Source organism: Bombus pascuorum, chromosome 12, assembly GCF_905332965.1.
Source record: "Bombus pascuorum chromosome 12, iyBomPasc1.1, whole genome shotgun sequence".
Classification (NCBI taxonomy): domain Eukaryota; kingdom Metazoa; phylum Arthropoda; class Insecta; order Hymenoptera; family Apidae; genus Bombus; species Bombus pascuorum.
The window spans coordinates 8,471,081-8,498,795 of record NC_083499.1 but is presented as its reverse complement, the minus strand read 5'-3'; the positions used below and the strand labels follow the sequence as shown (position 1 = coordinate 8,498,795).

At 47.0% G+C, this 27,715-nt stretch overlaps 1 protein-coding gene across 3 annotated transcripts in view; it reads right to left on the bottom strand.

Annotated features, from left to right (window-relative positions):
• LOC132913017 (nephrin-like) overlaps window positions 1-27,715 on the bottom strand; it is a 254,709-nt gene that overhangs the window by 40,288 nt on the left and 186,706 nt on the right. For all 3 annotated transcript variants that reach the window (XM_060970897.1, XM_060970899.1, XM_060970898.1), the window contains 4 exons: window positions 13,182-13,292; window positions 6,478-6,568; window positions 6,285-6,397; window positions 3,734-3,900 (listed from right to left, as the gene is read on the bottom strand). In XM_060970897.1, coding sequence (XP_060826880.1) covers window positions 3,734-3,900; window positions 6,285-6,397; window positions 6,478-6,568; window positions 13,182-13,292 — 482 coding nt within the window. The remainder of the gene's footprint in view (window positions 1-3,733; window positions 3,901-6,284; window positions 6,398-6,477; window positions 6,569-13,181; window positions 13,293-27,715) is intronic.

Sequence of the window (27,715 nt, the reverse complement as noted above, 5' to 3'; positions counted from 1 at the left end):
GAGCTGTACACGTGCGCCCTGAGCCTGGTCGGCCAACGTTACATCTGTGATTCCGGATTATCGATAATGCGACCGCCTCGGGCCTCTGCCTAACCGTCGTGATTTAGGTACCAGCGTATCTGTTCCCTCGACCGAACGCCAGATTAACTCGAATTGCGACGAGATTACGAATCGACGAGATCTCTCGCGCGAACTCGATCTTATCTTCCATCTTCTCTTTCGCTCCCTGTACACACTCTGTCGCGTACTTTCCACCATAGACGCTTTCGTATCTCTTGCTTTTTGCCACAGAAATATCTCGGTCCAGCCAAAATCGCTTTAATGGCGGCGAATTACGCTCTTGTCGATCGTTTCGGTAAAGACAAATCCGACCTCTCAGCCGAATCCGAGAGGCTGCATTTCATTCGCGAACGCGAATGCTGCAATGCAAAGAAAATCCCCGACTCTGCGTGGTGGCGTTGCCTCGCCTTGATGCGTTGACGGCATCGGTGAGAAGCAGCAGACCGAGGCTTTTTCGCGAAAATGTTCCCCAACTCGCGAGAAGCTTAGCTCTCCCCCTCTCTCTCTCTCTTTCTCCTCTCTTAGTATTCCAAGGAGTCGAGGAAAACGCGTTCTCCGACCTACCTAGCCACCTACCTACATACGTTATCGGCAAGCATCGAATACTCCTATCGGCGTAGACGCCGATTTTCGCGCTCTGCTTTCCAAACAACCTAAAAGGGCTCCTAACTTTGTAACGTGGTGCGTAGTTGGCTGGAAACTCGTAGTTATGGCTTTTGAAAGTGCTGTCGGAATGCGCGGCTTCGCGTCAGAGTCTTTCTCTTCATCGACGTACCATTTCGTCGATCAAATTCACGGTTCCGCTAAATAGCTCAGCCGCTTCGCCACGGGTTATCTCTCTATTTTCGACGTTCGCCCTGCTTCTCGTCCTTTTTATTCCTATCTGGCGATTATTTCGCCACGTCGAGAAGGAAAAATGATGGTTCGAACGCGTTCTCGTTTCTTCCGACCAGCGAAAAATTTTCGTTAAAATCCGCGACTGTATCGTTGCGATGCTTCCTAATGATTTCGACGTTTTCCCGTTCCCTCTCCAATCGACGTACGCCGTAATGGCGCATCGTTGTCGCGAACAAAGGGTTTCGAGCCTTTCGTGTACCGAATGTATCTTGGCAGGTTCATTTCGTAGCCAATAGCAATGCTCTTCGTGGCCGCGTTATTGGAAACGTCGAATATCGCAACTTCGAGTCGAGAGTTCTCTACTGGACGGATCGACCGATGTTCTTCCACTATATCGGATCCACCGAAATACAGGAAATACAGCAGATTCGATCTTCCAGGCACCCCCAACAAATCATACAGCTGTTCGTTACTCTCTGGATCAATTTCCAACTCTCCGTCGATTCGAATAAATTCTTTGTAAGCGCATCATCCGTTTCTCGGTCACGACGCACCGTGGCATTGTAATTTTCACCACACATCCTAGCGGACATGTTGTTACGCGTCCGTCGAATTTCATCCAACAGCCATCCGCCGAATCTCGACTTTCGTTCACTTTCAGTTTCGCTTGCTATTATACGAGTAATATTGAAATAAAAATAACGCGTTTGATTTTATTATTAAACATCGTACGAACGGAAAACCATTCGTAACGACGTACGGCGTACGAGGTAATAGAAACGGTAAATATTAAATGAAATTAATATCGTATGAAAAACAACCCGTGTTCGATTACTGCGCCGTTATTCCTCTTTTGCTTTGTTTTTCTTTTTCAATCAAATGAAATAAAAAACCTTTATGTTTGCAATAACTCTCGACTATCGTTTCCTAAAGTGATTAAAAAAAAAACAAAAAAAAGAATCAAGAAACTATATAAGCGACGGTATACACCAATATGCGTCGCAGATGAATTTCAAGTTGCGCTCGTTTGTTACGTAACTTTTAATTCGAGTAGCACTTCCGCTGGAAGAAACGTAAGCGAATCCGCGACATTGCGAGATTTCGCGAGGAAATCGAAGGTAAACGTCAGCGAGATTCGTTGAACGAAACGAAGGAGAAGCGAGATCACAGGGTGGTTAGGTCGACATTGCGTAATGACCAATTAGCATACCGCCAATGAAAATATCTGCAGTCGACAGGTGTGCTTGCTTAATTCAATCGACGTCCCTCGAAAGTGCCAGCCTCGATCCGACCTTCCGACCCTCCCGCCCTTATACAGCCCCTTTTCCTCGTACAATCGGACGCGACCCGAACCTGCGAATCCAATCCGTTCGAGCAGAGTGCCGCCATTTCTCTTGCCCTGCTGCACTTTCAGCGCTTGGTCCCGTTCCGTTTCAAAGGCCGACGCTAAGCGACGCGACGCGAGGCTTCGCTCGGCGTCTTCGTCTTCCCACCGCTTTGAGTCTGTTTCCGAGCCGAGAATCTCTTCGGAGGAAAAGATTCGCCGCCGAGGGGTATAGTTATCGGTTCCCCGGAGCGTTTCGACCTTTTCAACCGTTCCCTATCTCTCCTTTCCGCTCTCTCGTTACCTTTTCTTTCCTTCCTCTATTCGACCACGAACCTCGCTATTTCGAAGAGCTCTTTCGAAAGATAGTTCGATACTCGCCTGCTCGTAACTCCGGTTCCAGCTACTATGCAATGGGAAATCGAGCCGTCCACGTTTTTTTAGCAACTGTTTCATCGAGTATTGTTCGCCTCTTCGTCGCTTCGGCTCGGCCTGCGTCCCGAAATCTTGGCACAGTTCTCGTTAAATCGCGATAAGAATCGTTAGCGGCGGATCGTTTTTCAATTACGAGGAAGCGCGAATATCGTCTAACGATATTCCTTTGACGCGTGCAAAAGGAACGTTCGCGGGTGTCTTTAACCGCTACTGGCGACTATTAGCTCGCTGGGAGAAGGACGTAAAGCGAAAGGGCGGAAGTAGCGAGGCATAATTTACGGGACACGGACATTCTGATTTAAATTTCGACCAGGTGAAATTGAAATACCTTGGTGTCAGGACGTGTTACCGTATTTCATCGTAGCTGCGTCCAGCCCTGGAGAACGGGCCGGGTTAATTAACAACTAGCAAGCCCAACGCGCCGACTATAATAAGCAGCTTAGGTGTTAATTAAATGCCGCCTGCTACCTTTTGTTCCTTCGTCGCAAACGCGACAAATTTCGTTAAGGTGATGCGCTAATAATTAGAAAGCGATAACGAGCGGATTATCGGGGTCTAGTTGCGCGGATAATGGACCAGCAGGCCACGCACAGGAAACACATATTTTCGCCTACCGACGACGATAATAAGTTAGTCGGACCGGCACGATGCTGCGTTACGTCGCACCCCGCCGTGTCTATCGATATCGCATTATCCGGCCGCTATGAGATTATCCCGAGGAAATCGAATTTCCAACCGACGAAATTAGACCGCGGCGTCTTAATTTCGGGTTCGCTCGCAACGAACCTTCCTGTCTTTCCGACACGACCTCACCGCAAACCGGATACGAGTTACGAGAAACGGAAACTTTGCCGAGGAAATTTAGCGACGCGAGCATTAGCGACGCCGCACCTCGCCTTTGTTTATTTCGCACGAACGACGAGGGGGAAAAAAAGCAGAAAGCTTCGGCTGAAAGGAGATACCAAGGGGAACCAGGCTTTGTTCCCGGAACAAAGGTTGCACGCGAGACTTTCGAAACGGGGTAGAGAATTCGGACTAAGCTTCTAACCTCGATCGCTCGTTATTTCTTTTTCTTACCGTGGTGTGTTTCAGCTGTCTTCTTCGTCCCTTGTACCAAGTTATCACCGCCGGTGGTCTGGAGCCGATGGTCTCGCATTCCACCTCGTATCGTTTCCCAGCCAGCAGAGATTCGTTTCCGACTCCTTTTTTCCCTGGCCTCCTTATGGTAGCCGTCAATGGTTTCACTGAAAATCAACCAACGAGAATTACGACGTTTGCCAATCGATAGATCGATCGGCGGATCGGTCCTCGATGTCGACGCTTCACGTCGTTCTCCTTTTTTTCGAATCACCGAGTCTCGCAACCGCGCACGGACCGACGACGCTAATCGGGCGCGATAATTAAAGTGAACCGATAATTAAGGCGGACAAACGGGCAGGGGATACGTGAGCTCGATGCAAATCGTGCAGCCGATTTAACGTTGTAAAACCCCGACAGGTCGATTGCCAGTCATTTGTCATTTCCGAAGAACGATTCTCGGCCGTAGGGCGTTCGCTTTCGGGCTTTTCCGCAAAAATACCAATAATCGTTTGCTAATCTTCCATCTTTCTGTCCGTTGGTTCGCCTCTCTCTTCCGATCGATCGATCGGCCGAAAAATCGGCGGATGCGAATCGCAAAAAGGGCAGATTCGATCTCAAATTATTTGCCAATTTCTTTCGCGAGCTTCTGCCGTGATAACGATCGCTACACGAGGTAAACATTGATTTTTCAGCGCGTGTGTAAACGCGTGGAACGATACTGTTCCGAGCGAGGCGACGATCGCTTTGACGGACGATAAATCCGAGTATCCAATTGGCCAATACCAGCCAGATACGATCCGTTCGTGCGTGAAATATGAAAACTACGAGAATAGGTCCGTGGCTTCGTACATCGTACCACCGTACCATTTCTGTTCTCATCCGACTGCCAGCGATAATGAGTTTCGACATTTTTCTCGCGCATCCATTCTCCTCTACTCGTGCTCGTTTCGTTTTGCTTCGCTCTGCGAACAGTTGTAGCGCGGTATTCTCGAGAATGCACGGAAAGACACGGTCACGAATTATCTACGAAAATTTGTTTCTCACTCGGTTTACGATTAGTTAAATACAGTAAACAGCTGAGAGAATGCATACGAATTATACGAGTGCTGCTACATTAGTAATTTTTAAGCGAACAACACAGCGGATCGCGTGCACGCAAATATTTGATTTGCCGGATTTCCGGAATCACCGGTCTTTTCGATTATCCGCAATCTCGTCTATCCTGCGCTTCCCCGGCAGCCGTCTAGCCCGGCAACGGTTCGCCTCGTCACCGTTCAGGGGTTTTTTAATTTCTCTTTCGTTTTTTGTTCCACCAGCCATGAGATGAATACACGCTCGATGCATGGTCACTTGGTGCAGGTCGCAAAAATCAAAGAGCGAGCATCGATCAATCTCCCTTTTTCCCTCTTCGTCCCCATCGCTTTTTCTCTCTTCCGTACGCGTACACCATTGCCGCGGCCACTCTGCTCCTCTTCCTCCCCCTCGCCATTTCTCTCTCTCTATTCCGCTCACCCCTTCCTTCTTTCTCTTTCACCCCCTCCCGCCCCTCGTTCCGTTATCTCGCGCACGAAGCGCAGATTTTTTTTTCCGTTCGCCGCTATGATGGGTGTTCTCGTTCGCCAATAACGGGTCTTCAATTTCGTCATTCGCTTCGTCGAAAATTTCTTGACTCTCGAAAGGACGGATCATTCAGTGCCGATCAATCATGGTCGTCGTTCGCGCCGTCGTCGATGCTTTCTTTTTTTCCAACATCGTCGAATCGCCGGAAATAGACGAGGCTTCGGTAAATATCTCGTAGAATTTCCTCGAACGTTTATTCGTCGAACAGCGAGATGGTAGTAGGATGGAATGAAATTTCCTTTAGGCGAATCTACCCCTCGCTCTAGTTTCTCCCTTGTAGCGGTAACCGTGCCGCGCGAGGCCAGATAATTGATCTATGAATTTTTCAGTTTACTCTCGAAATTAGTATTTCGTCGTTCCGGGTTATTGGGCGGTCGCGAGTTAACGAAGAATTCTAATTTTGAGAAAGCCCGAGGTTTGCCCGCTTTCATGGTTCTTCGGCTTCTTGCAACGAGGGAGAAAGAGATAGAGAGTGAGTCAGATAGAGATAGAGATAGATAGATAGAAAGAGAGAGAGAGAGACACGGATGAGCCAGGTGGGGCTCGAGGCAGGATTTAATATATTTCTCGTCTTATCTTGCCTTATCTTCCCTTAAAGGCGATTCACAGCGGCGAGGGAGCAAAGGATGTTGGCCCACATTTGCTGTCTCGTAGATGTTATCGTTAATGCGGGACAAGATAGGCTCGGGGTGAGGCTTCTGATTTGTTGGCCACGCGATAAGAATTTGTATCTACTTCTTGTCTTTATTTCATTCCTCTTTTAACGACGCTCCACCATCGCCTATGGCTATGCCTAGCGGCTCTTAACCCCGGGGAATTAGACGATTTCTTTTGCCCTTCGACGTCCATCTCGTCTCTCGCTGCTTTCTTCCTCTGTCTTTATGGTTGATGGTATGACGAGAGAAGAGACGAGATAATTGTTACTCACGGTTAAGTTCCAAAGTAATGGAGGCCTCCTTTGGCTCGATCAGGTCAGTGTTCCTTGCCTGACACGTAAAATTCGCCCCGAGCTCCGACCGAGTGATAGGCTGCAGAGTCAGCCTACGGAGGAGAAGATTGGAAATGAAAATTAACTGGAACGCTTGTGGCGATACGACGAAGGAAACAAGACGTTGGCGTACCTGTTTTCTATAACATCGCCAGCGTTCTTCTCGTACTCCTCGTCTTTGACTTGGCCATTGACGAGCCATCGGACCATGGGTTCTGGCTTGCCTGAAAAAGCAAATGAACGTATCGTCAAGAACGACGCGATGCGTCTCGTGGAAGATTTAGAGCTCGTAATTTTTATTCGTCGCTGTGCCGCGACAGCGGAAACGGAAGCGGCGATGGAAACGGAAACTGCGTTCTCGCGTTCGTTTCGGCGAAACGGTTAACTCGACTCGATGAACCGATCGATCGAACGGAACGAACGCTCGCGAAGATTTACGAAACATCGAGCGACAACATCAGGCCGAGCCACGAAAGTGAAGCAAATCGCGGCCCCGTATGGTCGTAACGACTCGTGCAAAGTGATTTCGACCCCGGTGAAAAGACTTGGAACGGTTGCTCGCGAAACCAAAGGAGAAACGGAGTACGAAACGCGGTTTGGCAAGAGAAGGGAAGGGTAGGGCAGAGCTGGCTGGATGGCGAGAGGAACGCGAGTGGACAGGGGAATCGTATACAGAGGGCCGGGACGAGTTCGGTCGGAGCTACTAAAGGCTAGATGAGTTGCCGGGAACTTTTAAATTAGCCGATACCCCAGAGTTTTGGATGCGGTACTTCAGACAAAAACTGGCAGACTTCGAGTTGCTTCAATATCCGCGCGTGTTATACTCTCTCGTTTCTCCGACAGATCGATAAATATCAATTATAGAAGGACAGATGAACGGAAGACCGGATCAAAGCGGCTCAAGTATTAAAAAGCAAGACTATAACAGGCCCCGATTTCATCGGAAGAGAGAGCAAGAGATGGTGGTGAGAAGGAGGGTGAGATGATACCGAATCGATCGCGTGCACCCAAAGAATCGAGCTGAAATTTCACGTATAAGTATCGGTTCGAATGATAAATAAGGGTTTGCTGGGCGTTCGTTCGATCTCTTTAGCCGGTCGCCCTTCGCGATCTACGTGCTTCACGAAAGTAGCGTTTATCGGAAATAAATGGTTGGAGGAGAGCAGCGAGGGTATATCGCATCGAGTTCTCGATTCGACGGAATGTTCCGTGGATAGACTCCGTATTATATCACGGATTTACATATCTCTCGCGAATAATACGCGGTTCCGTGGCTAGATGCATATTTTTGTTGAAAAAGCTGCCGGTTAAGGTGATAAAATAGCTGCGGTGATATACGAGCATTATAAGAGGCAGGTATGCGCCGGTAATGGGTCAGAAATCATAAGGAGAGAGAGAGAGAGAGAGAGAAAGAGAGAGAAGAAGCTTTGGTGCGTCTATCGGTCGGCGGAAATTCTCGTTGTGAAAACAGGCATCGCAAGTATACCGATAGCCGATTCGAGCCAGCTTACGTTCGCCGTTTCATTGTTATTCACGATACCGTACCATACTGGAATCGCAATTTAATCAGGCCCGACGCAACATCGCCGCGACACTTAAAATTGCAAGTCTGATCTCCGATGGAAGCTAGCTTAGATTAACTCCGCGTCATTGTTATTCACGGCGCTTGTCGATCTAGATTGCGTTTTAACCGTCTCGTTCTTTTTGATTTCTCTGCCGTTCTTTCGTACGTTTCGATGGAGGAAGAAGGAACGGCGAGGGGAGAACAGAGAAAAGGAAACTGCAGCTTGGAATTTAGTCTTTGCCTAGGAAAATTTCATCTCTGCTCGCAACTCGCCAGGTTTTCTTTGCGCCAATCGAAGATCGACTTCAAAAGATTTTTCAAGCAGACGGAATACGGAATACGTTCACGACGATAGAGTTTGGCCAGTTAATTCGTAAGCTCGGCCGCGAGGTCGTTTGCACGAGTGCTTAGGGGCGAGAGCTAGGTCGTAGCGTGGTTGCGTGGCTGCGGAAAGGGAGAAGGACTAGATGGTCTGGCTTTACCTCCGGTCTGGGTTAGGTCTGGCAATGGCTTCGGTACGCCCCTGGCGTTGACTTTAACTGCCGGACTATATCCGAACTCCCACCAAAACCGAGGCTCCCTTAAAACGACGACAACAGCCGCGCTATCTGCGCGGCAGGGGGTACTAAAGTGCGGATTTTAATCCGCGGATACCGGACGATATCTTGCAGGATTAAGACCGGTCCGCAGCTACTCGCCCACATCTAACAAGTTTACCGTTGGTTCGAACTCTACTTAAGGCAAATACCAGCCGTTGGGATTCGAGGTCCTTGCCGGAGTTCCTTCTTCGACCGGTCCCTTTATTCAACCTTGCACCCCGTTCCCAGCCCCGTCCATCCGCGCCCACCCTTCGGCTCCTCTTCATTTCATCGCCGTGCGGCGCCGCGTCGCCTTAATTCAGGGCGTCTTGATTTAGGATTATCGAGGAAACGTCGATAAGCTCGACTTACTGTCTAGTGTCCCTTTACCGACTATATGGCAGAAAATATATCGTAGTTCCATCACGCAATCGTCCAGCCGGTCGATCAAGTGAATTTCATAATCTACGTTGAGTCAATGAAGAATAAAACATTTCGCGTTAGGAAACCATGCTCATTTAGCGTGTAAATGTCTGGCGCAGCGTGATATCGGTGTTTGTAATGCAGCGAGATTAGAGAACAAGTGTCAGAGAACAAGAGAAGAGAAGCAAAGTTCGAGAATTCAAGTTGCTGGAATTCCGTGAGATGATGGAAAAAGCAATCAAAGACCGACTCTGCTCCGATATCAGCGAAATCTCGTAATATTTTTAATGGACAAAGCTCGGCAAATATATGGCGACGCGACCCGATGCCGATACGAGAAAATTTAACTCGTTTTGGAAGTGGTAGCGACGTAACGGCGCGGTACATCCCGTGCTCCGCTCTCGAATAATTTTTAATATCTTTTATGGCGCTGCGAGTTCCGGTTTCACGGGCAGGATTGAAAAATAAATATTCCCCGCACTCGGCCAATACGACACGGATAGATTACGATCCCGCGACATTATTCGCACACCCCTGGGAAATAGGCAAAGTGCATCGCGCTCGATGACTCGAAAGTCGGAGTTCTCTCCGTTCCCCGAAGATAATTATTATTCGAGTAAACTGGCTTATTGCGTTGCCCCGTGTGTCGTTGGTCTAGAAACGTGAAATATCCCACACGCGCGCTTCCACGTTCGCGTTGAAAGCGGATTTCGATTTCGTCGTTCCAATTTCCAAAATTAACCAACTCTTGCGTGCAGTAGTTCGAGAACGAATCGAAAGAAGAAGCCTTTCGTTTGAAGAGGAGCCGCTCCCGTTCGCCTTGACCTTCCTTTAATCGGTTCTTCGTGTTCGCAGATCGTCTCAAAGGGATTCGTTTGGAGACGCGCCACGGTGAAAAGGGAATCAAGAGAGAAAGGATGAGGGGAAGAGCAGGTGGACGGGGACTGACGTAGCGTTCGATTCGAGAACTCCGATAAACGAGAATGCTGCTCTGAAACTTGTAATACGTCCACTCTTTCTCTCTCTCTCTCTCTTTCTTTCTCTTTCTCTCTCTCTGTAATCATCGAGGGAAAATATTTAAAGGAAGAAACCTTGCCGATAAAGTGGAAAAATGATTTTCCGAGAAACGAGTTTACCTCGTAAAGTGGATCTTTCTACGTTAGGATACACTTAGTATATAGCGGAAGACGAAGAGGGAGTGGAAAGTTGGTGTCGAGTATTGGGAAGAGAGATATGTAGGTAGAAATAAGGGAAGGAAAACCTCACCTTTACGTGCGTATACACCCTCGAAGTAGGACCCTCGATTCTTTCCGGGCACGAAGTCAAGTAATTGGCAATAAATCCAGCAAGCGGGCTGAGTCGTAAAATTTTCTCACCGCTATTGCCATAAATTATAGATAACACGGAATACCGTGGAGGAAGTTAGGCTTAGTTGTAAATCGCGTATAATAGAGCGGTTGAGAGAATGCTATGGATGCGCTAGGACGAGACGAGCCGTGGTTAAACGCTAACAATCTCACTATACGTTACGTCTTTTGAAATAGCCTTTTTTGAGCCTAATTTTCTTTCATATCGAGGATCGTCGATCATCGGATAACGACGGAAGATCGGTCGATGCATGAGGCTAATTTTTTCATTTTTCTGCGAGATTAACGCAAGTCTCATTTACGGGAAATTTTCGGGTCGACTCGGGTCAATTACAGTTGATCGCTGGTTACGCAGCGGAAAAATATTTATTGTTCACTACGAGAAAGATAAAGCTCGCGTACGTATTAACGCGTGTCTCGTGTAATTAACGCGCAGCGTCCACGACCACGTCAGGTTTCTCGTTTCAAACGACCGTGTTTCGCTTCGAGACCGACCAATGAAAATCGACGTCGAACCGAGATCGAATTCTTCTCGCCGTGAAACCGAAAGAAGAATCGCGAGGAGACGCGTGGTTTCCGCTCTCGAATTCCCAACTGGTTCGTTTCTCTCGGTTTTACTCGCTTCTCTACAAAGATTAAATACTGTCCAGGCGGTATCACGCGAAAGGCAAATGCGGTTTCGCCGTTCCTCTGAGATCACGCTATCCTATAAAGAAGAACAACCAGCGCAGAACGCGAATAAAGCTACCGATTATTCAACTGCGCGATAACGTTTTTTTTTTCTCCTTTTCTGGTCAACTGGTAAAGTTTCTCCGATTCTCATTGCGAAATCGGCCGCAAAAAGGCTGCCCCGACAAAAATCGATATCGAATTCCGAAATGTTCAAACAGAGTGCCTATACAGATATCGTGAATAAGCTGGCAATAAAACGCGAGCTCGGCAAATTTTTTACGACGCTCAAAAGATCCAGGCTATGCGACGTTTCGTTTGAATAATCGGATCTATCGTGGTATCGTATCGTTGCCGTGATGGTCTTTTCCGCGTAAATAACCTACATTGCCGATTCTCCGCGATCCTGCAACGTGGCGGGGGTCAAAGGGAGCGAGGCAAAGTCGGGCCGCGCGCATTAACATTTAATCGGTAAAGTATACCAGGGCGTAATTTCGCATTGACGGCTAGCGTTCCCGACCCCCGGCTTTTCGATTGAATTGCAAATCTTTGCGGGCATGCCGCGAGGACAGAAATGGTGGCAGAAACTTATCGCGCGCCTCGGCTACCCCGGGGCTGGCTAAGAAGCGAGACAGCGCCAAATCGAGGCTCGAGAATCGTGGGGAAAGGACGAGCGAGAGGCGGAGAGGTACGAGACGCGGCGAAAGTTTCTCCCTGAAATCGAACAAACATCGGGATCGCCAAAATTTCAATGGTTGCCTTTTTGTGTGCAGACGGAGACGATATCGGTAACCGATACACTGTCCTGGCTTCAAGTATAAATTTCAGACGCTCTAACGATCCAGTAGAAAAACGAAAAAAAAAAAAAAAAAAAAAAAGGAAGAACAGGAAGAGATGAATATTTCATTGAAAATAGAATCACCGAGAGGCGGACGATCTTCTTTTCCCTGTTTAAGGATGATTTACAATTAAATGAAAATTCTAGGCTTGTTGTCCGGGATCGGGATCGTTTGCAGGGGTTTCGCTAGCGTATTGTTAAGGATAAGCCGATCTTCTCGATATTCAATTTATACGCCGCAATGCGTATGATCGATGCGCAGCGTCGATGCAATTCCCATCGAATCTGCATACGGCAGTATTGCTGGCTTCGAATTTCGATGTATTCATCGAACGTCGGGATCGACGATGAGTATTGAATCGTCATCGTATACCTCTGTATTTGTACCATAGTTATCCAGTTTACGATATATATCTGATGCGAAACGGTTTTCGGATCTTTGCTGCGATTCAACGGTACCGTGATTATTTATTTGCAGGGAACAATGGGCGAGAAGTTGCGGAAGGTGGGCGAGAATCATGCAAAAATCCTCGTTCGACGGAACGTAACCGCATTTAATCGGGGTGAATGACAGGAAAGCGTCTCCTCGTCTGAGAGGAGATTGGGCACGGCGGAGAGGAGGGGAAAGTGGCTGCAGGGCCAGAGGGAAGGAAATAATCTTTTAAGGCAGCCGAAGAAGTTGCCGCAGTTATAAACAGAAATTTAGATCCAGTTGCCAAAGTAAACACCGGAACCTTGGTAGTTTGGTGCTTCCTCTCCCGTTCCACTTCAGAACGCTTGATCCACCGCACCCTCTGCTCCACGCCCCTATTTTACCACATCCTTCTCTCTTGCCGCGTCGCGTTCTTCCGAACATAGAACTTTTCACTTAGCTCCCTTCGTCGATAAAAAGTTGCCTGATCTAATAACTGGCGACACCGGTGACTCCGTCAACTCTTCCTTTTCCCCCTATTCACCACTACCATCTCCGTGATACCGCGTTACGTTCTCTCCATTCTTCATTTCCTTTCAAGGTTTTTCGATCGAACTTCCGCCGACGATCTCACGGCGGATTAAATACCAGTTCGAAGAAACGCACCGGTGAATACGATCTTTACACATCTAAAATTCGGAATCCTGAGAGATAGTTCTGCTAAAAAGCTTTGCCTAATGCGAGATACGAGCTCGAGTATTTAATGAATTTCATGTATCTTAGGTTTCGCTGGATCGAGAAGCAGACTTTGGGAAAGGCGGAACTGTTGGTTGGCGGGGTAGATGTGTCTACGGATAGAAACTTCTCGACCGCTGACCAAGTCCAAAGTTGTTGCCGTGCCTTCAAGAACGTTTCAACAGTTTGCAGCGGCAGATTAAACACACCCGTTACTTTTGCGTATCGCGCGAATAGTTTGCTGGACTTACCGCCCGTTACACGACACGTCAGAGAAGGTGTATCGCCTTCCTCGTAAGGACCTGCCGTTCCGTTTACTATCCTGCCCCACTGATCCAATATGGTAGGTTGTTCCGGTGGCACTGAAACAGAGAAGAATTCTCGATCAGCCCAAGTCAATTTACTAGCACTTGGAAAATAAGCATAAAACTTTTGACATTCATCGTCACGTTGTCGTAATATCGCTCGAATAACCTATTTCGGACACTGGAAAGTTAGGAGTGGCTCGGCAGCAAGTTTCATAGGAGGTTCTTCGAACGGAATTCGTTCCAACTGCAGTTCCAGTGTGCCGTATCGACTCGTGTGTAGGTATGATCGTTTGCGGATTAAGCGCAACGATATTTTTGGCTGGAATATTCGTTCTCGGAGCAGAGTCGGATAAACCAACCTGGATATTTCTCTCGCTTTTTCGTTATTTTGGAAGTTAGTTGCATACGTCCAACGTATTCGATGCTTTATCAGCGAGGTTACGGCGAGCCACACCTACGTTTATTCCTCTTCCTGGCTTTCTGTCTGCCTTTCCGCTATCACCCTATTTAGCCGATGTATCATTCGTTCGCGGAAGCTTATACCTTCGCCTATATCGAACAACGTCGCTGCAAACGCTTTGACGGATATAATCGTTAACGATTGGAAATGAATTTCGATCAATCGCAAAACACGAGTATCCGTACAATTAATGGGACGTGTTCGTTTTCGTGTGATTTTGATATAACACGGGAATCACTGGCCGATATTGTATATCGCGTATATCGATGTTACCGCGACGATAAAAATGTACGGGCTAAAGCAACACCGATTCTTCTAGAATTTCGTTCCGTTTCGTTCGATGTCAACGAGTAAATAAAAAAAAAAAAAAAAAAAAATATCTGGTAACTTGCGGAATATACATCGTAGGTTTGCCAGAATGCAGCGATACTGTTTTCACGATCGATGCCAAGATCACAGGCCACTCAAAAAATTGCTTTAAGCGGATATAGGAATGGTTATTCGATTCTGTGATGTCGCGACAGAAAAACTAACGCGAAACGATCGAGTCTTGTCGTAAACTGCGACAAATCCGAAATAACGTTACGGTTCTTGCCTAGCGAGCGTTCGATATATATTCGCCTAAGCTTCTTCCACTCGTTTCACACCGTCGCTGCCTGCACCGTAAATTTTGATCGAAAAATTGCAAATTAAAATGAAATTTACCGACATCGCGTTCTTAACGATACGTTTCATCAAGTTTTCTAGGTATATTTTTCTAATGCCAAGCCCCTTGAAATCAGACAGCTCGCAACTTTTTTGCTCGTAACTCAATTGCTGTCGGATCCAGCCCATTTTAGGCGATCCTTTTTCCAAACCGTTAAAATCCGAGCTTGCAACTTTCCATTTTAATCTTCGGACGGTCTCGATCAAAAATTTCGAAATCGTCGCGATTTAGATTTAACCGTGGAGAGAGATCGTAGTAATATGCGCGAGGTTCCTCGAAATGGAGAATTGCAGGGAAATCGATGAACGGATTGTAAAGCAGCTTAATCAAGCGCTGGGAGATTCGGTAAATTCAATTCCCTGGCAACTCCATCGAAAACTCGTTTCTATGACCGCAATGAAATTTTATCTCTGCTTTGGCCTGCACTGCCTAGGCACTGGTACGTACGTGTAAAGTATTCACGAGAATTTATGGTCGCTTTTCAATCCATAATTGCCGATATCGATGAAAACAGGGCGCCGTTCATTCTGGCCATGCGTGTCAGCCTGCCAATCGATTGATTGATCACGATTTCGTCCTTCGAACGGATATCGAATTCCAGGTAATCCTCGTTCGATGTCTGGATCGAGATTCTATCGAAAATAAAAATTTCAGATATTTCGGATAGACCGGTCACACGATATAGCAACATTTTCATGTGTACATAGACAGGGTGTCGAATTTTCATACAAAGATGAATACATCGAAAGAGCACATTACCGGGATGAGTATTACGTAACAAAATTTACCAGAGAAATTAAGGTTGATCTCCGATCCAATTAACCGATTCGATCGTATGCCTCATCCGATTAGCGATATGAGAGATATTAAACGTTGTTCAAGAATTCCGGCAATAGGCTCGGTTCTCTTTCGAAATTGAAAAGGTACTAGACTTGCTCGCGACGCAGTCTGCATCTTTCCATTAACCGAGCAGATAAATTTGCAGATTCAGTTGTCTGAATGTAATGGCGATTTGTAACAGAGACGAAAGAAGAATTCCTGATTCTCGTCGAAACGAATCGAAACTACATAAATAGGTTTGGAGAGCGCGCGAGATCCATAGACCGTAGACGATGATTTAAAGTTTAAACGAAGCGAAGCACGGTTGGTGCGCCTCGTGTTCGATAACGGTTGACTTTCAATGCCAATACAGAGAATATCCAGACGTTCGCGGAGCTGGAAGAGATCGTAGCGGGTCGAGTAGCGAGGAGAGCAAAGTGGTGCCGGGAGATGGAGGTTGTAATGGCAATTACCAGTGGTAATCAATGGACCTCGCTCAGACCACGCCGATAATTTCAGGGCTGGCTGGAAAATAGGCACCCCTATGTAGCATAGCTGCGCATATATCTGAGGCTGCCTCGCTTTACGCGTATCCACCGTTACCAGCGATGGTCATCCAATTCTCTCTGTTGCAAGCTGTCGAGCAATTTAGTCGCGCGCAGCTTCCTACCACCTCGAGTGTCCAGTTCAATTTTAAACATCGCCGATGTACATTCTATATTTCCATATGAGAAATTCACTCGCTATGACACACATGAAAAGTAATAACTGTAGAAGCTTTTAGATAGACGCCAAGTTCAAGATGATTAAATACAGTTAATCGATTAAAACGCATAACGTACGCGTACCTGTAAATTCTCTATGGATGTTTTAATTTCAACCGATTCGTATCGGAGGTACGAAGTTTAAATAACTTGGGGTAGTCGGCACGGTCGGTAGACGTACGAGCAAAAAATGGTTAGTTCGTGTACGAAGGTAGAGAAATTAAGGGACGTTGGAGGTGTGGTGCACACGTTGGCCGCAATTTTAATCGAGTTAATTACAAACCACTGTGTACACGCACCCAGAGCCTGTGCACGCGTTTATCCGAGATCGTTCTCAGAAACTATCGCCCATCTATCCTAACCGAGGGAAATGTTGGCGAAACGTGGACAATCGGGCGACACCTCTTCCTTTTTTTTTTGGTTAGCGGGGAGCGATTGTTACTTGTAGTTGGGAAATTGCGCCAAAGGCTGGATCTCGTAACGAGAGAAGCCGGTGTAACGGGAGAAAATTAGCAACGACGAATGAAACATTTATTTCAGAAGGGTATTGAGTTTCCGAATTCACAAGCGAGGAAATGCAACGCTACGTAACCGCGCACAAAACGCTCAGCTTTTTATTTTGTCATGGTGGTCGTTCGATTTCGAACAATGCGATTCACAGGATCGCACGATGGGCTTCAAACCGGAAAGTAAAGTACGTTCTCTCTTTAATTTGCCAAAGTTTAATGCATTCGCGAATTTTTATCCGAAACGTCATACTCGTATTATCCGAATCGGAGAGACACGACGGATTAAAACACGACGAAAAACTGTCGTTCAAGCCGACTAAACGACGCAACGCGACGACAGCAAGTTGTAATTTCTGTATACGCGCGAAACGTTTCACGGTGTGATAATTAAAAATATTCTGAACGCATTCGAAGGGATTTATTTGGAAATTCGCGTTTGGAAAATTGAATACGATCGAAATAGGAGGGAGCGGCTGTGAGAATATCATGGCGATACGTTGGAACGCGAGTTGGATTTGTTTTGATACTAGTTACGCGATCATGGATATGAGGGATTACCCGTTAAATAGATTCGTTCGATCGAGCTCCGTTATAATAATTCAAAACGTTCGTTACCACGATACTCCCGTATACACGATGTCCAGTGATCTACGGGAATTATAGCTGCTCGATTTAACATCATAATTCTTACATTGTTATGGAAATTTCCTTTAACTCGACTAATTACCGAAACATCGAACCTCTCGTTTCCGCGGTCGATACGCGGCGAATGAATCAGCGAAATAGCGATCGCGCTTGGACGCGTCGACATTGTTCATTGAGATCGACGAACGAGGATGGATCGTTGCGCTGCCAGAATTTCGCGTCGCGTCGCATCGCGTCGCTTCGTATGGAGACGGAAAAACCTGCGAATTACACGGCATCGTCTGCGCGCCTAACCGAGAGAAAAGCAATTGCCGCTTACAAAGGAAACGAGGCGTACGCGCGTATACGCCAACACGCACTGCGATATAACGTTAAACTCGAACTGTTATAATATATTAGTTGGATCGATGCCTCGCATTACCATACGTTTCACAGTGGGTTCGCGTGATGGAAGTCTTCGCGTCAATTGCCAGACCCTATTGAGAGAAATACCGTGGTGCATCGATGGTAGGAGCTACTATTAAGTCAGACAACTGGGAAGCGTGTTAAATTTCAAGGGAATGGTTCCCCAATAGTAATAGCCGAGTGGTGTCAGACGAGCAGAAACATTATCGTAAGTGGCGAGAGAGAGAGAGAGAGAGAGAGTCTCGTGGTCGGACAGCACAGCTTTAAGATCCGCCGGAGTAGAAATTGGAGTAGATTCTCTCTCTGCCTCATCGACACGCAGACCTCTCTCCTAGACCTCCGCTCCATTGATCTCCGGCTTTGATCAACCCCGTAAACGGCCCGGTTACCGCTGGGTAGGCTTTTTAAATATTTAAGGACCTATCCAGATTAAATGGACGCCTCGTATTCGTTACGCTCCAATTAATTCTCGGCTGCGACACTTTTTAAATTCTAGCGCCGATCTGTCAAAGTGACTTTTCGGTTTAAAATAATCTAGCGAAAGACCGTTCGGTCGTGCAGCTAAGAAATCGACGGAAATCGTTGGTCTGATGCGAACGACCCACTGACCTAGCCGAGAATGGAGCAGATTGCTCGCAGTTATCGGGATCCCGACTCGTTTCCCGCAGGCTAGATCGCACCTTCAGATGGCATTCGCAAACGAAATTGCATGTCACGAAAAAATTCGCTTATTATTCCGCTCTCGGATTCTCCGACAACGATATCGCCACATTTTTGCCCCAGATTAATCTTGCTTACTCTCTTCCTTTCGTTTCTCTGTAGCAACTTCCCTACCATTCGATCCGAACGAGATCCATTAGACGGTCGAGATCGATACCCGACTATCAAATACGTATTATCGCTCTTGTATCAATTAAAATGTTTTCTTTTTCATTATTCATCGACGCGGCGAGAACAGTTTACGATTTATGGAATAGACTTCCGCGCATAATAATTACCATTGGCCGCCCGCTCGAACAATTCTTTATTTGCATTTTTATTGTTCTCCAGTATCTGAAAACTCGACCAACAAACAAATGCGCGGTTAAATAAACACTTTAATAAATTCTCCGACGCCCTCGCGCCTCCTCCTCCACTACCGCAAAATATTTTTCCATCTACCGACCGATGCGATAAAGTCGCCAGCCAGGGTTTCGATCAACGTCGTCGGAAGCTTATCTCTCGGTCCTCTAACCTTCGGTCCTCTTTCTCTTCTTATTTTTTGCGGTACCGTTAATCCGCCGCCAGAACAGCTAGCTGGCTGGTGCATTCGATTGAAGAGAATAGCCTAGATTCAACTGTGCATACAAAAGGTAAATTGTTATTGACAAGAATATCATTGTCCGTGCCGTGACGTTCCGTATTGGTTAAGGCGACAGCGATTTCTACGCTACAACGAGATAAATCGATTCTCGAACAATTACCACCCTTGTAGTACAGAACGTCTAGCGGTTAGGTACGTCGACAGAAGCCACGCCATTCTGCCACGACTTCTACGCTCTGCCTTCTTCCTTCTCTCTACTGCCTCTCTCGTTTCCCTTTTTCGAGTCGAGTATCTCCTCCGCCGTTCGCCGTCTTTCTTCCCAGCTTTTCATCCTTTTTTTCTGTCTGCGGCAATCTTGGATTATCCTCTCGCGCGACGATCTCCAAAGGAACGAGCACGAACACTCCCGGGAAAAGGGGTCCCAGAGACGCGCGGAAATTCTGCCTCCACCGGAGGGAAAATCATTCGCTCTGGTGTATACATACCTTCGCGAATGGATAGATGAAAATACACGAATATCCGTACTCGGTCTGGTCCTACGATTAACGTATTCCTTTTCACGGGAAATCCGCCGCGTTATGGCAGCAACCGGAACAATTAGATTGTAAAATCGTCGCGAGAAATTGTTCGCGAGAATGAATGCGTTTCACGTTAAGTATACTTTAATCTCCAGGGTAACGTCGGGTATTGCTCGGAAATATACGTATGCACGCGCGACCATACTTGTTGAAAAACGAAAATTATAAAACGTAGGAAAGTAGAATGATTCAGACTGATAATAATTTTTGCGTTTGCCTCTTGATAGCATCGGGTGAACTCGTCGCGCGTCACGTTAGACTTTCGTAGTTGGCGTAGATGCAAAGCACGTTAGCGAGAAAAGCGGAAAGTTGCAAGCAGCGAAACTTTCGCAGAGTCGGTTGGTCAACTTGCGAGTCTTCGTTAACGACATTCTTTCCTCCTCGATTAATAATTACCTTCACGTGGATGTTTGAGCGGCGACGTGCTGAAATTTCGCCCTGGCTGACGTTCGGCAAACGTCCATGCCGAAAACTTCTCGTCGACGTTGAAATTTTCGAAAAATTCGCTCGACCAACTCGGTATTTTGGGGATTTTTGCCGGATTTTCCGCGATTTATAACAGTCGAACGAGTCAACGAACCGAACGCCTAGAAAAATTAGCTTCTAATGGATTACATCCTTTGGGTAGCAACGTTCGAGTTAAAATCCATCATCTCGCGGGTACTATTAAACCGTCTGAAGATTTTCGTCTTTGAAGGATGTGCTATATATATGCGGGTGTATACATAGTCTGTCACGGCACGACAAGACATAGTACGATACCTCGTTCTTGGATTTCAATAAAAATGTCAAATTTTATTTTCAAATTCGTCGACGGGAACGTCGTCCCATCGTTCATGTTCCTTGTCAGCCTCGAGCTCGTCGTTCTCCGCGAACTAGATCCTCTTTCGTCCCGCCCTCTCCCTCTCGCTCTCTCTCTCTCTCTCTTCCTTTTCACTCCCTTTCTCGACGTTAACAGCTCGCAGCTAGCGTCGTTCGAGTCGATAGCGAGAACGTAGTTCTCCATGAGAATTCCAGCTCGAATCCGTCATCACGACGCGACGTCGAGTCGTGGTCTACCTCCGACTGTATCATCGGACGACCGATAAAAATAATAAGAAAGATCCTATCGAAAAGGACGTCTTGCCGTTTCCTTTCCAATTTGTTTCGTCTGCTCGATATGCCGTCGTTCGATCGTTAATCAAACGGTCTACGGCGTTCCGGTTGAACCGGATCAGCGAAGCGGTGTAACGATGTCCGTTCGGAATATCCGGATGACAAAGCGGATGCGAAGCCCGAAAGAAACAGTGTGTACGGAGTTTTCAATGGCAAGAGGTGGACTAGACTGGTTGGTCACGAGGTCGTGAATTAATTTGCGCCATCGTCCATTTCATCCTGCCTTGCCATCGTCGAAAAGTTAAATTCACGAATCGCGCGAACTACACGAGTTTCCACTACCCTCCGAAAATTCAAACGAACCGTTGGTGTACGGCCGTGCCATTCGTTCGTCGAGAGATCGTGGTGCGGTTTTAAAATACTTGACCACGCTCCAATGGAACTCGTCGGAATGACCAACATGCAAGATGTCGCGCTGGACAAACGCGAAAGGTCGTAGATAAAACCGTTTACTTTTGTATTCCGTTGGAAAATGTTGTATAGTTGAGTTAGTCGAGGAATAGAAAGTACCATTGACGAAGGTATTTCGGTTATTGCCGAAATGGCAATGACGACGCAAGATATTCATCCGCGTTATTCTCCGTTTCGTCTCGCAAGCTCGTAGGCGAAACGGAGGAAAGTACTACGGTCGTGGCTGTCTCTGAAAGGAGCAAAAAGAGACGAGGAAAGACTGGGAGAAAACCGGTAAAAAAAAGAAGGAAAGCTGGCTAGCGAGCTGCTTCAGCTTCTAGCTGCTGCCCCGTTCTCATCTTCTCCGCTGTTCCGGACGATTTGAATAAGCCTCGTAAGCCTGAAGCTCCGGGCGAGTTGAAAAGCCGCGCGATGTTTGCCGAATGCCACTTCGTATGCCGGCAACGCAGAACCAGGGACGTTTTTAAGCGCGTGTGAGCATTTTTCATGCGTAGCTCGCGTACCGATGTCACGCGACACGTCGTCACAGCATACTTTACCCGTGTTTCTACGGAGAAAAGATCGGAACAAGGAAGCACTGCTTGACCAAACAAGTCGGTACACACCGTCGTCATTTTCTCCTTTTCTTTCTTTTTCTCTTCTTTTTTTTTTTTTTGGTTGCATGTCAAAACCGAGCGACTACCGAGATTAATTTCTTCGGTGTTTCTTTCGACAGTTTACGAAAATTCCGTTTTACGCCGTCGGCAAGACCGATGCGAATACGACGAACTTGGAATCCTTCAGCAGAGAGTTTCATTCAATTTGTATATTTCGAGTAAGTTCCTAACGCAATCCACAGTTTTTACTTTACCGTTTGTTTCGTAATTAAATTTCGAAATTTATGCATCTTAATTTCGTCTCCGATCCGAATCGGACGAACAATTTTGTAACTGGTTCAGACGATAAATAAATACGAATCCGATGAGATCCTTTCGCAACATCAACGGTGGTCTTTGTCTCTTCCGCTATTTCATCCCGTAGCCTTCTTTCCGCTCCATCGTTTCCCTTTTTACCTCGATTCGACCTGCTTTCCTGACGATGACCGTTCCATTACTCGGTAGTACGCCAAAAGCTGCTTGTTAAATTTTTACGGCCAGCAGTTTCCTCGCGGACGACTCGCGAACAGCCGTATTATTCTTTAACATTGTCTAGACGCAAATGAAATATTTATGGCGATGTGTAAATTAAATCGATAAGATTAGTCGGCGGAAATGTTTAATTTCAGAAGCGTATCGGTCGGGACCGTGTTCCGAAAACGAAAGAAGTTGGTTGTTCGACACGACGCGACGCTACGGGAACAAAAAGGTCTTACGAAGAGCGGGCGACTAGAAAAGAAAGGAGATCTTGGGGGTGGTAGGTCGTAAGACGAGGAAGAAGAGGTCAACGAACAAAAGGCTTTCTTGTTTGACAGGGTATAAAAGGCAAGATGGCTAGGAATTCTCGATGACTAGGAAGAAGACTCGCGTTGCCTTTCATCTTTCCGCGGCTGCAGCTTACGTCTTTTGGATGCGGACGCGGTCTTAGTAGAGCGCTCGGAACAACGTTGATTAGCCGGAATTCTGTGAAAGAAGAGACGACGTCGACGACGAGGACGATTTCACGGCACAGAGAGGAGAGGTGGATTTTGTCGGGAATTCTGCCATGTCTCGTGCACGCTTCCGCCAATTCGTATATTCTTTTCGACGAGCGATCGTTCCCGTACCGGCAGCCGATAAGTCAAAACGGCGGACGTTTTAATTATAGAGAGGCCGGATATTGCAAGGCACACGGAAACGAAGCTAACGCTACGGATCCTCGTTAATTTCGACTTATTCTTTTCCTCCCATCTGAGCCGCTTTCTTTTACCTTCTTTTCCGACCGAACGAAATGGGATCCGGTACGTTCTGCGTTTTTATCGAGACCAGAGATTGAATTATGATCACCGCGTGGTATCGCTGGCCGATTAATCTTCGATTAACGCGCCAAATTCGATCATTAAGGGACGCACTAACAGGTCCGAAAGAATCGTAAAATATGATCGGTCTTTTTCTATCGACGAGAACGTTTCGACGCGGTGCCTGGCTTTGCCGCAGCGTTACAGAAAAACTAATTTCGACGGTAAAAGTAAATAATTAATATCTCGAAGATAGCCGATTCGCAGAAACTTTGATGCCACGGTTCATTGTACGATTCCCGGCGAAACAGGTCTATTCTTGGTAAGGTTATTTTTCTCGTGACAGCGAGACCTCGATCGACGGATCGTTCTTTAACTACAGTGGCGTGCATTCGCGTAAAAGTTGAAATAACTTGGAAGAGCAATGGCCCGCAGATTTCGATCCAAGTGTTTAATCGTTGATCGGCAAATAGCTGTCCTTCGATTCTTTGATAACTCGTTAATCGAGACCATACGGTGCCTCGACGTTTCGCGGTCCTTTATCGGCCCGGGATATCCGGAACCGTGAGAAAACGAGTTCGCGTTACCTTCGACCCGACGCTCACCTCTATAAATCACCACGAATCGCTTAACACGCCATCTTTGCCTCGGCGTTTGACCCCTTCCGAACATAGATAGGATAAAAGCTAGGGAGAGAGGGGCGGTGTGGGAGGAAAGAGAGTTACAGGTCGAAAAACAAGGAGGAATTTTTGCTGACGGGGTGCGATGGTCGCGATCTACGCGTTCTATAGAGGTTTTTCAATTTCGAAAAAGTCCATCGTTCCCTTCCAGTTTTCGCTGGCGGTGGATGGTGACGCAACAGACATTTCTCGAGAGAAACGTTATCCGACACCATACGTCGTCCGGATAATGCAAAGGGAAGCAAGGGTCGGTAAGAATAATGCGGGTGTTTCCAGAAGTCGTCGACGAGCTAGCTAGTGAGCGAGCGAGCGAACGAACGAGCGAGCGAAATGGATTTTCGCGAGTTTCCATGGGATATGGGTTATGGGTCGGCGAAAGGAATGAGAGAGCGGGGATACGGTCGGGAAACGGTTCGGGGATACGAAACGACGGGCGAAAAAGTGGCCGCGATTCGTATAAAGTGATTTTAAGTGAGAGCCAGCTCGCCATTTCTCCCGGCAAAAGTTCGCCCCGTTGAGATATGGCTGCAAATATTAAAATCTGCTGGCCGGTCGTCAGATTTCTAACTTTGCCTGCGTGCCTCACCCCGTGAATCAGTGGTTGCCATTCCTCTACCAGCCAGACTACATAACGATTTCTCGTCTCGTTTCCGTTTCCTTTTCATCGATTTCTCCGTCGAAAGTCGCGCGCGCTTTATTTCGGCGAGTACGTCTTCAACCGGAAATCGAAGATTACTTGCTAGAAGAAATAATTCATCGGTTGGCCGAGCGATCGATATACCACAGAGAGGTAACTTACGTTGTGTCCTCGCCGCGATAAACGTTTCGACGTCTTCTCGTTCGTTCCTTATTTTTCCACCACCGATAGAGATATCGGCGATTCTTGCTTTTGCACGAAGCGGAAGCGCGTATTGAAAGTCACTGCGAGGAAAGTTGGTGGGCACGTGCGACGATATCGATAGGAGTTGGGGAATAGATGTGGCGAAGAGTGCCGGAGGAAGAATGGCCAAGCAGTTTTCACAGTAAGAAACTTGTTAGATCGGACGTATTAGCAGATTCGAAGATATATCGCGTCCCACTCGAGTGCTGCAATGGCGAACTCCTGCGAACCGCGTTCCGATCGTAATATTCCGAGAAACCCGAGTCAGGAATAAACTCTGATATTTCGGCAAATTACGAATCCGTATTTATTACGACCGAAACAGGATTTTCTCCGGCGTTGTCGCTGTCGCTGTCACCGTTGTTGCGCGAACAACTTTGAACCTCTTCGTAATTAACGAATACTTTGGCTTGCAAATTGCTACACCGACGACGGTAAAATATTCGCGTAGTATTGTTAACGTCGCGACTAAAAAGTTAAAATAGCTTGGAATTCGCGCAGGAGGAAGGACTTTCTCCTTTTGGGCCAGTACGCTGAAACGCCGACAGGATTGAATCGGAACGTATTTGGTCTTGGATAAGGACGTATTCGAAGTTTGTTGAAAGCACACTTTGAACTTTATATCCGAAGGATTCGTACTTGGAGACATTTACGGGGCAGCTGTAGACTCCTCGCTAAGAATCTTGTTAGACTCGGAACTTTGTAAACGCCTGCATCCGTGCGGATTGTGCCCGACTGTGTCAGCTCTGGTACCTGAGGTTCGTTTGGACCTTCGAAACTCGACCGTTACCGCGAGAATACGATCAGAATGGGACAGTCCCTCTCCAAGCACGACATCCTATTCCAATTGATAATTTCAGGATATAGAGGCGATGAACAAAAAGGCTGATGATTATTGGCGAGCATAGAACAGGCGACAGATTTCGAAGAAGAGTGGATCAGAGGGCGGAAGAATTTCGAACGGTAACGCGGCGTTGGAGCGGAGACAGAGTTGGATGCGTTCTCGTAGAAGACGGTATCCTCGGTGAAATATTCGTCGACAGCAGTACGGCGAAGAAAATTTTGTGTACTTATTGAGTTATGTACCCGCTCCACGTTCGTCGGATGTATCGGGCCAATTTAGGCGTCTGCAGTCAGATCGCCGCGTAGGAGGGACTGAAACGGGGCCAGAACGGGGCGGAACATGGAAGAGCCGATTTCTACGTCAATATTTGCGAAACATTACGCTACGACGACGTAGCATATATTCGCCAACCGACACACGTACGAATCTCGATGTGCCGGCGCATCCGCGAGCCTCGCCTGCCTTCCGGAACAACTTTCTCTCCAGTCGATGCAACAACGAATCGCGCATTCCGCATTATCGAATCATGAGCTGTGGCTAGAATCCGTCCGATAAAATCTGCATTCCGTCTGGTATTCGTGCGCGATGCGTTCCGACGTATCGATCGTTCCGATAATTCTACGATGACCACCGCTACGAACCAGTTTATCGATCAACGTTCAACGCTCGTCAATGACGGTTCGAGTTAATCGATGGAAATTTTCTAATCCTGCACCGAGAAATCTATATTCGAACGAGCGATCGATAATGTTCTTTAATATCGAGATTGGATCATTTTTTCCGTCGATCGAAGAGCCTACCTGGCTGCCTGGCTGCGCGATCGATTCTCGACGATCAATGACGGCCATTAATCTTCGGGACATTCATTTAACTGCAGAAGGGTTTCTTCCCCCTCGTTCAATTTCCCACTAATTACATTCGTATTCGAGAGCGGAACTGGTCGTGGCACCGGTTACAGCGGGGAAGCAGTTGCAAGTACGGCCAAACAGGTGGCAATACTCACACTTGGGAGTCACACGGGTCTTCTCGTGGGAAACTAACGTGATTACCGGTCGTTTTTGGCTACCCACGTATGCTTCAAGCAACCGATGCGCCGAATGTCGATTCCATTTTGTCGCTGGCCTCCTTCTTTCGATTACGCGACACATCCCTTGCCGACCTAACTGCTCGATAACATCGACTCTGTGGACTATACGGCGAACCACCGGCTATACCGTTTTCATGCGAAACTCTCGCAAATACACCGACTAATTGCACGCTGCTTTTTCTCCTGTTTGCAATTATCTGTTTCTGCAGAATTGGCGCAGCTTAACGAAGCTTTAAAGAAACGAAAGAGTTAGGATCAAGATACAAATTAGGATCAAGATGCGATTAGCCGCAATCTCGTCTATTTAATTCGGCCGGATAACGAGATTTCACGCTCCGAATAGAATTCTTTTTAACTACAACGCGCAAAAGCTTCTCGAAATGGAGCAATCGCTGTTTCTTCGCGAACGTGAAAGCTCTGAAAAGCTCTGCGAGGGATGCCCGTCTTCTATTCTGCCATTCGCATCCACCAGCTCGGCTCGAAATCTGCGAGAGAAAGTTCTTGAGGAACTAGCGTCGCATTGGCGGCGGCGGCCTCCGCCGCGCCAGTACCTTCTACTTGGAATAATTCGCGTAGTTAGCGACCGGCAGTTTATCACACCGCGGGTGACAACACTCGCTCGTTCTAACGCTCTGTTAGCCCGCAAGCCTGTTGTCGGCACACACATAGTTCAGCAAGCCGGAACCAAGATCGCGCGGAGTGCGAAGTAAGCGTCGGCTTGGAAGGAGTCCTCCGAATGCTCCGGAAATCGAGCATGGGCTGCATTCCTGTAAAACTACTTCTCCTAAATATCGGCGTTCCTCGCTGATCCCTCCCCTTTATCCCCCGGATGCTTCTTTTCACTTAACCAGTCACGACGTACTATATAATAGAGTTAAGAGTACATCCTCCGAGATTCACGTTCTTTTTCAACGAAGCAATTAAGAAACGACATACTTTATCGAGGTAGCTCCTTTGAAGAAGTTCTCCACCAACTGGAAATAAATAACGACTCGCTTTTTGTTCAAATTTGCCAACATTTAAATTTATTCGATTAAAGGCGCACTCGTACGGTCAATCTACATTTTTGAATTGCCCGCATAGGAATTGGATAATTACGTGCCACCAGACACAATCATATTTTTTCGACGTTGTTCGTTCTTTTTCAACCGGGCAAAATCATAAAACGGTTTGTAATTTTTCGTACCTTTTGCCGTGCACGCACCGCTCTTCTTCCAGCTTTAATCTTTTTACCCGAGATAGCAGAGAGTATATTTTCTAGGATTTAAGATGTCTTTTCCTTTATTGCACAGTTGTAGCTGCAGTTGTTCTAGCGAACG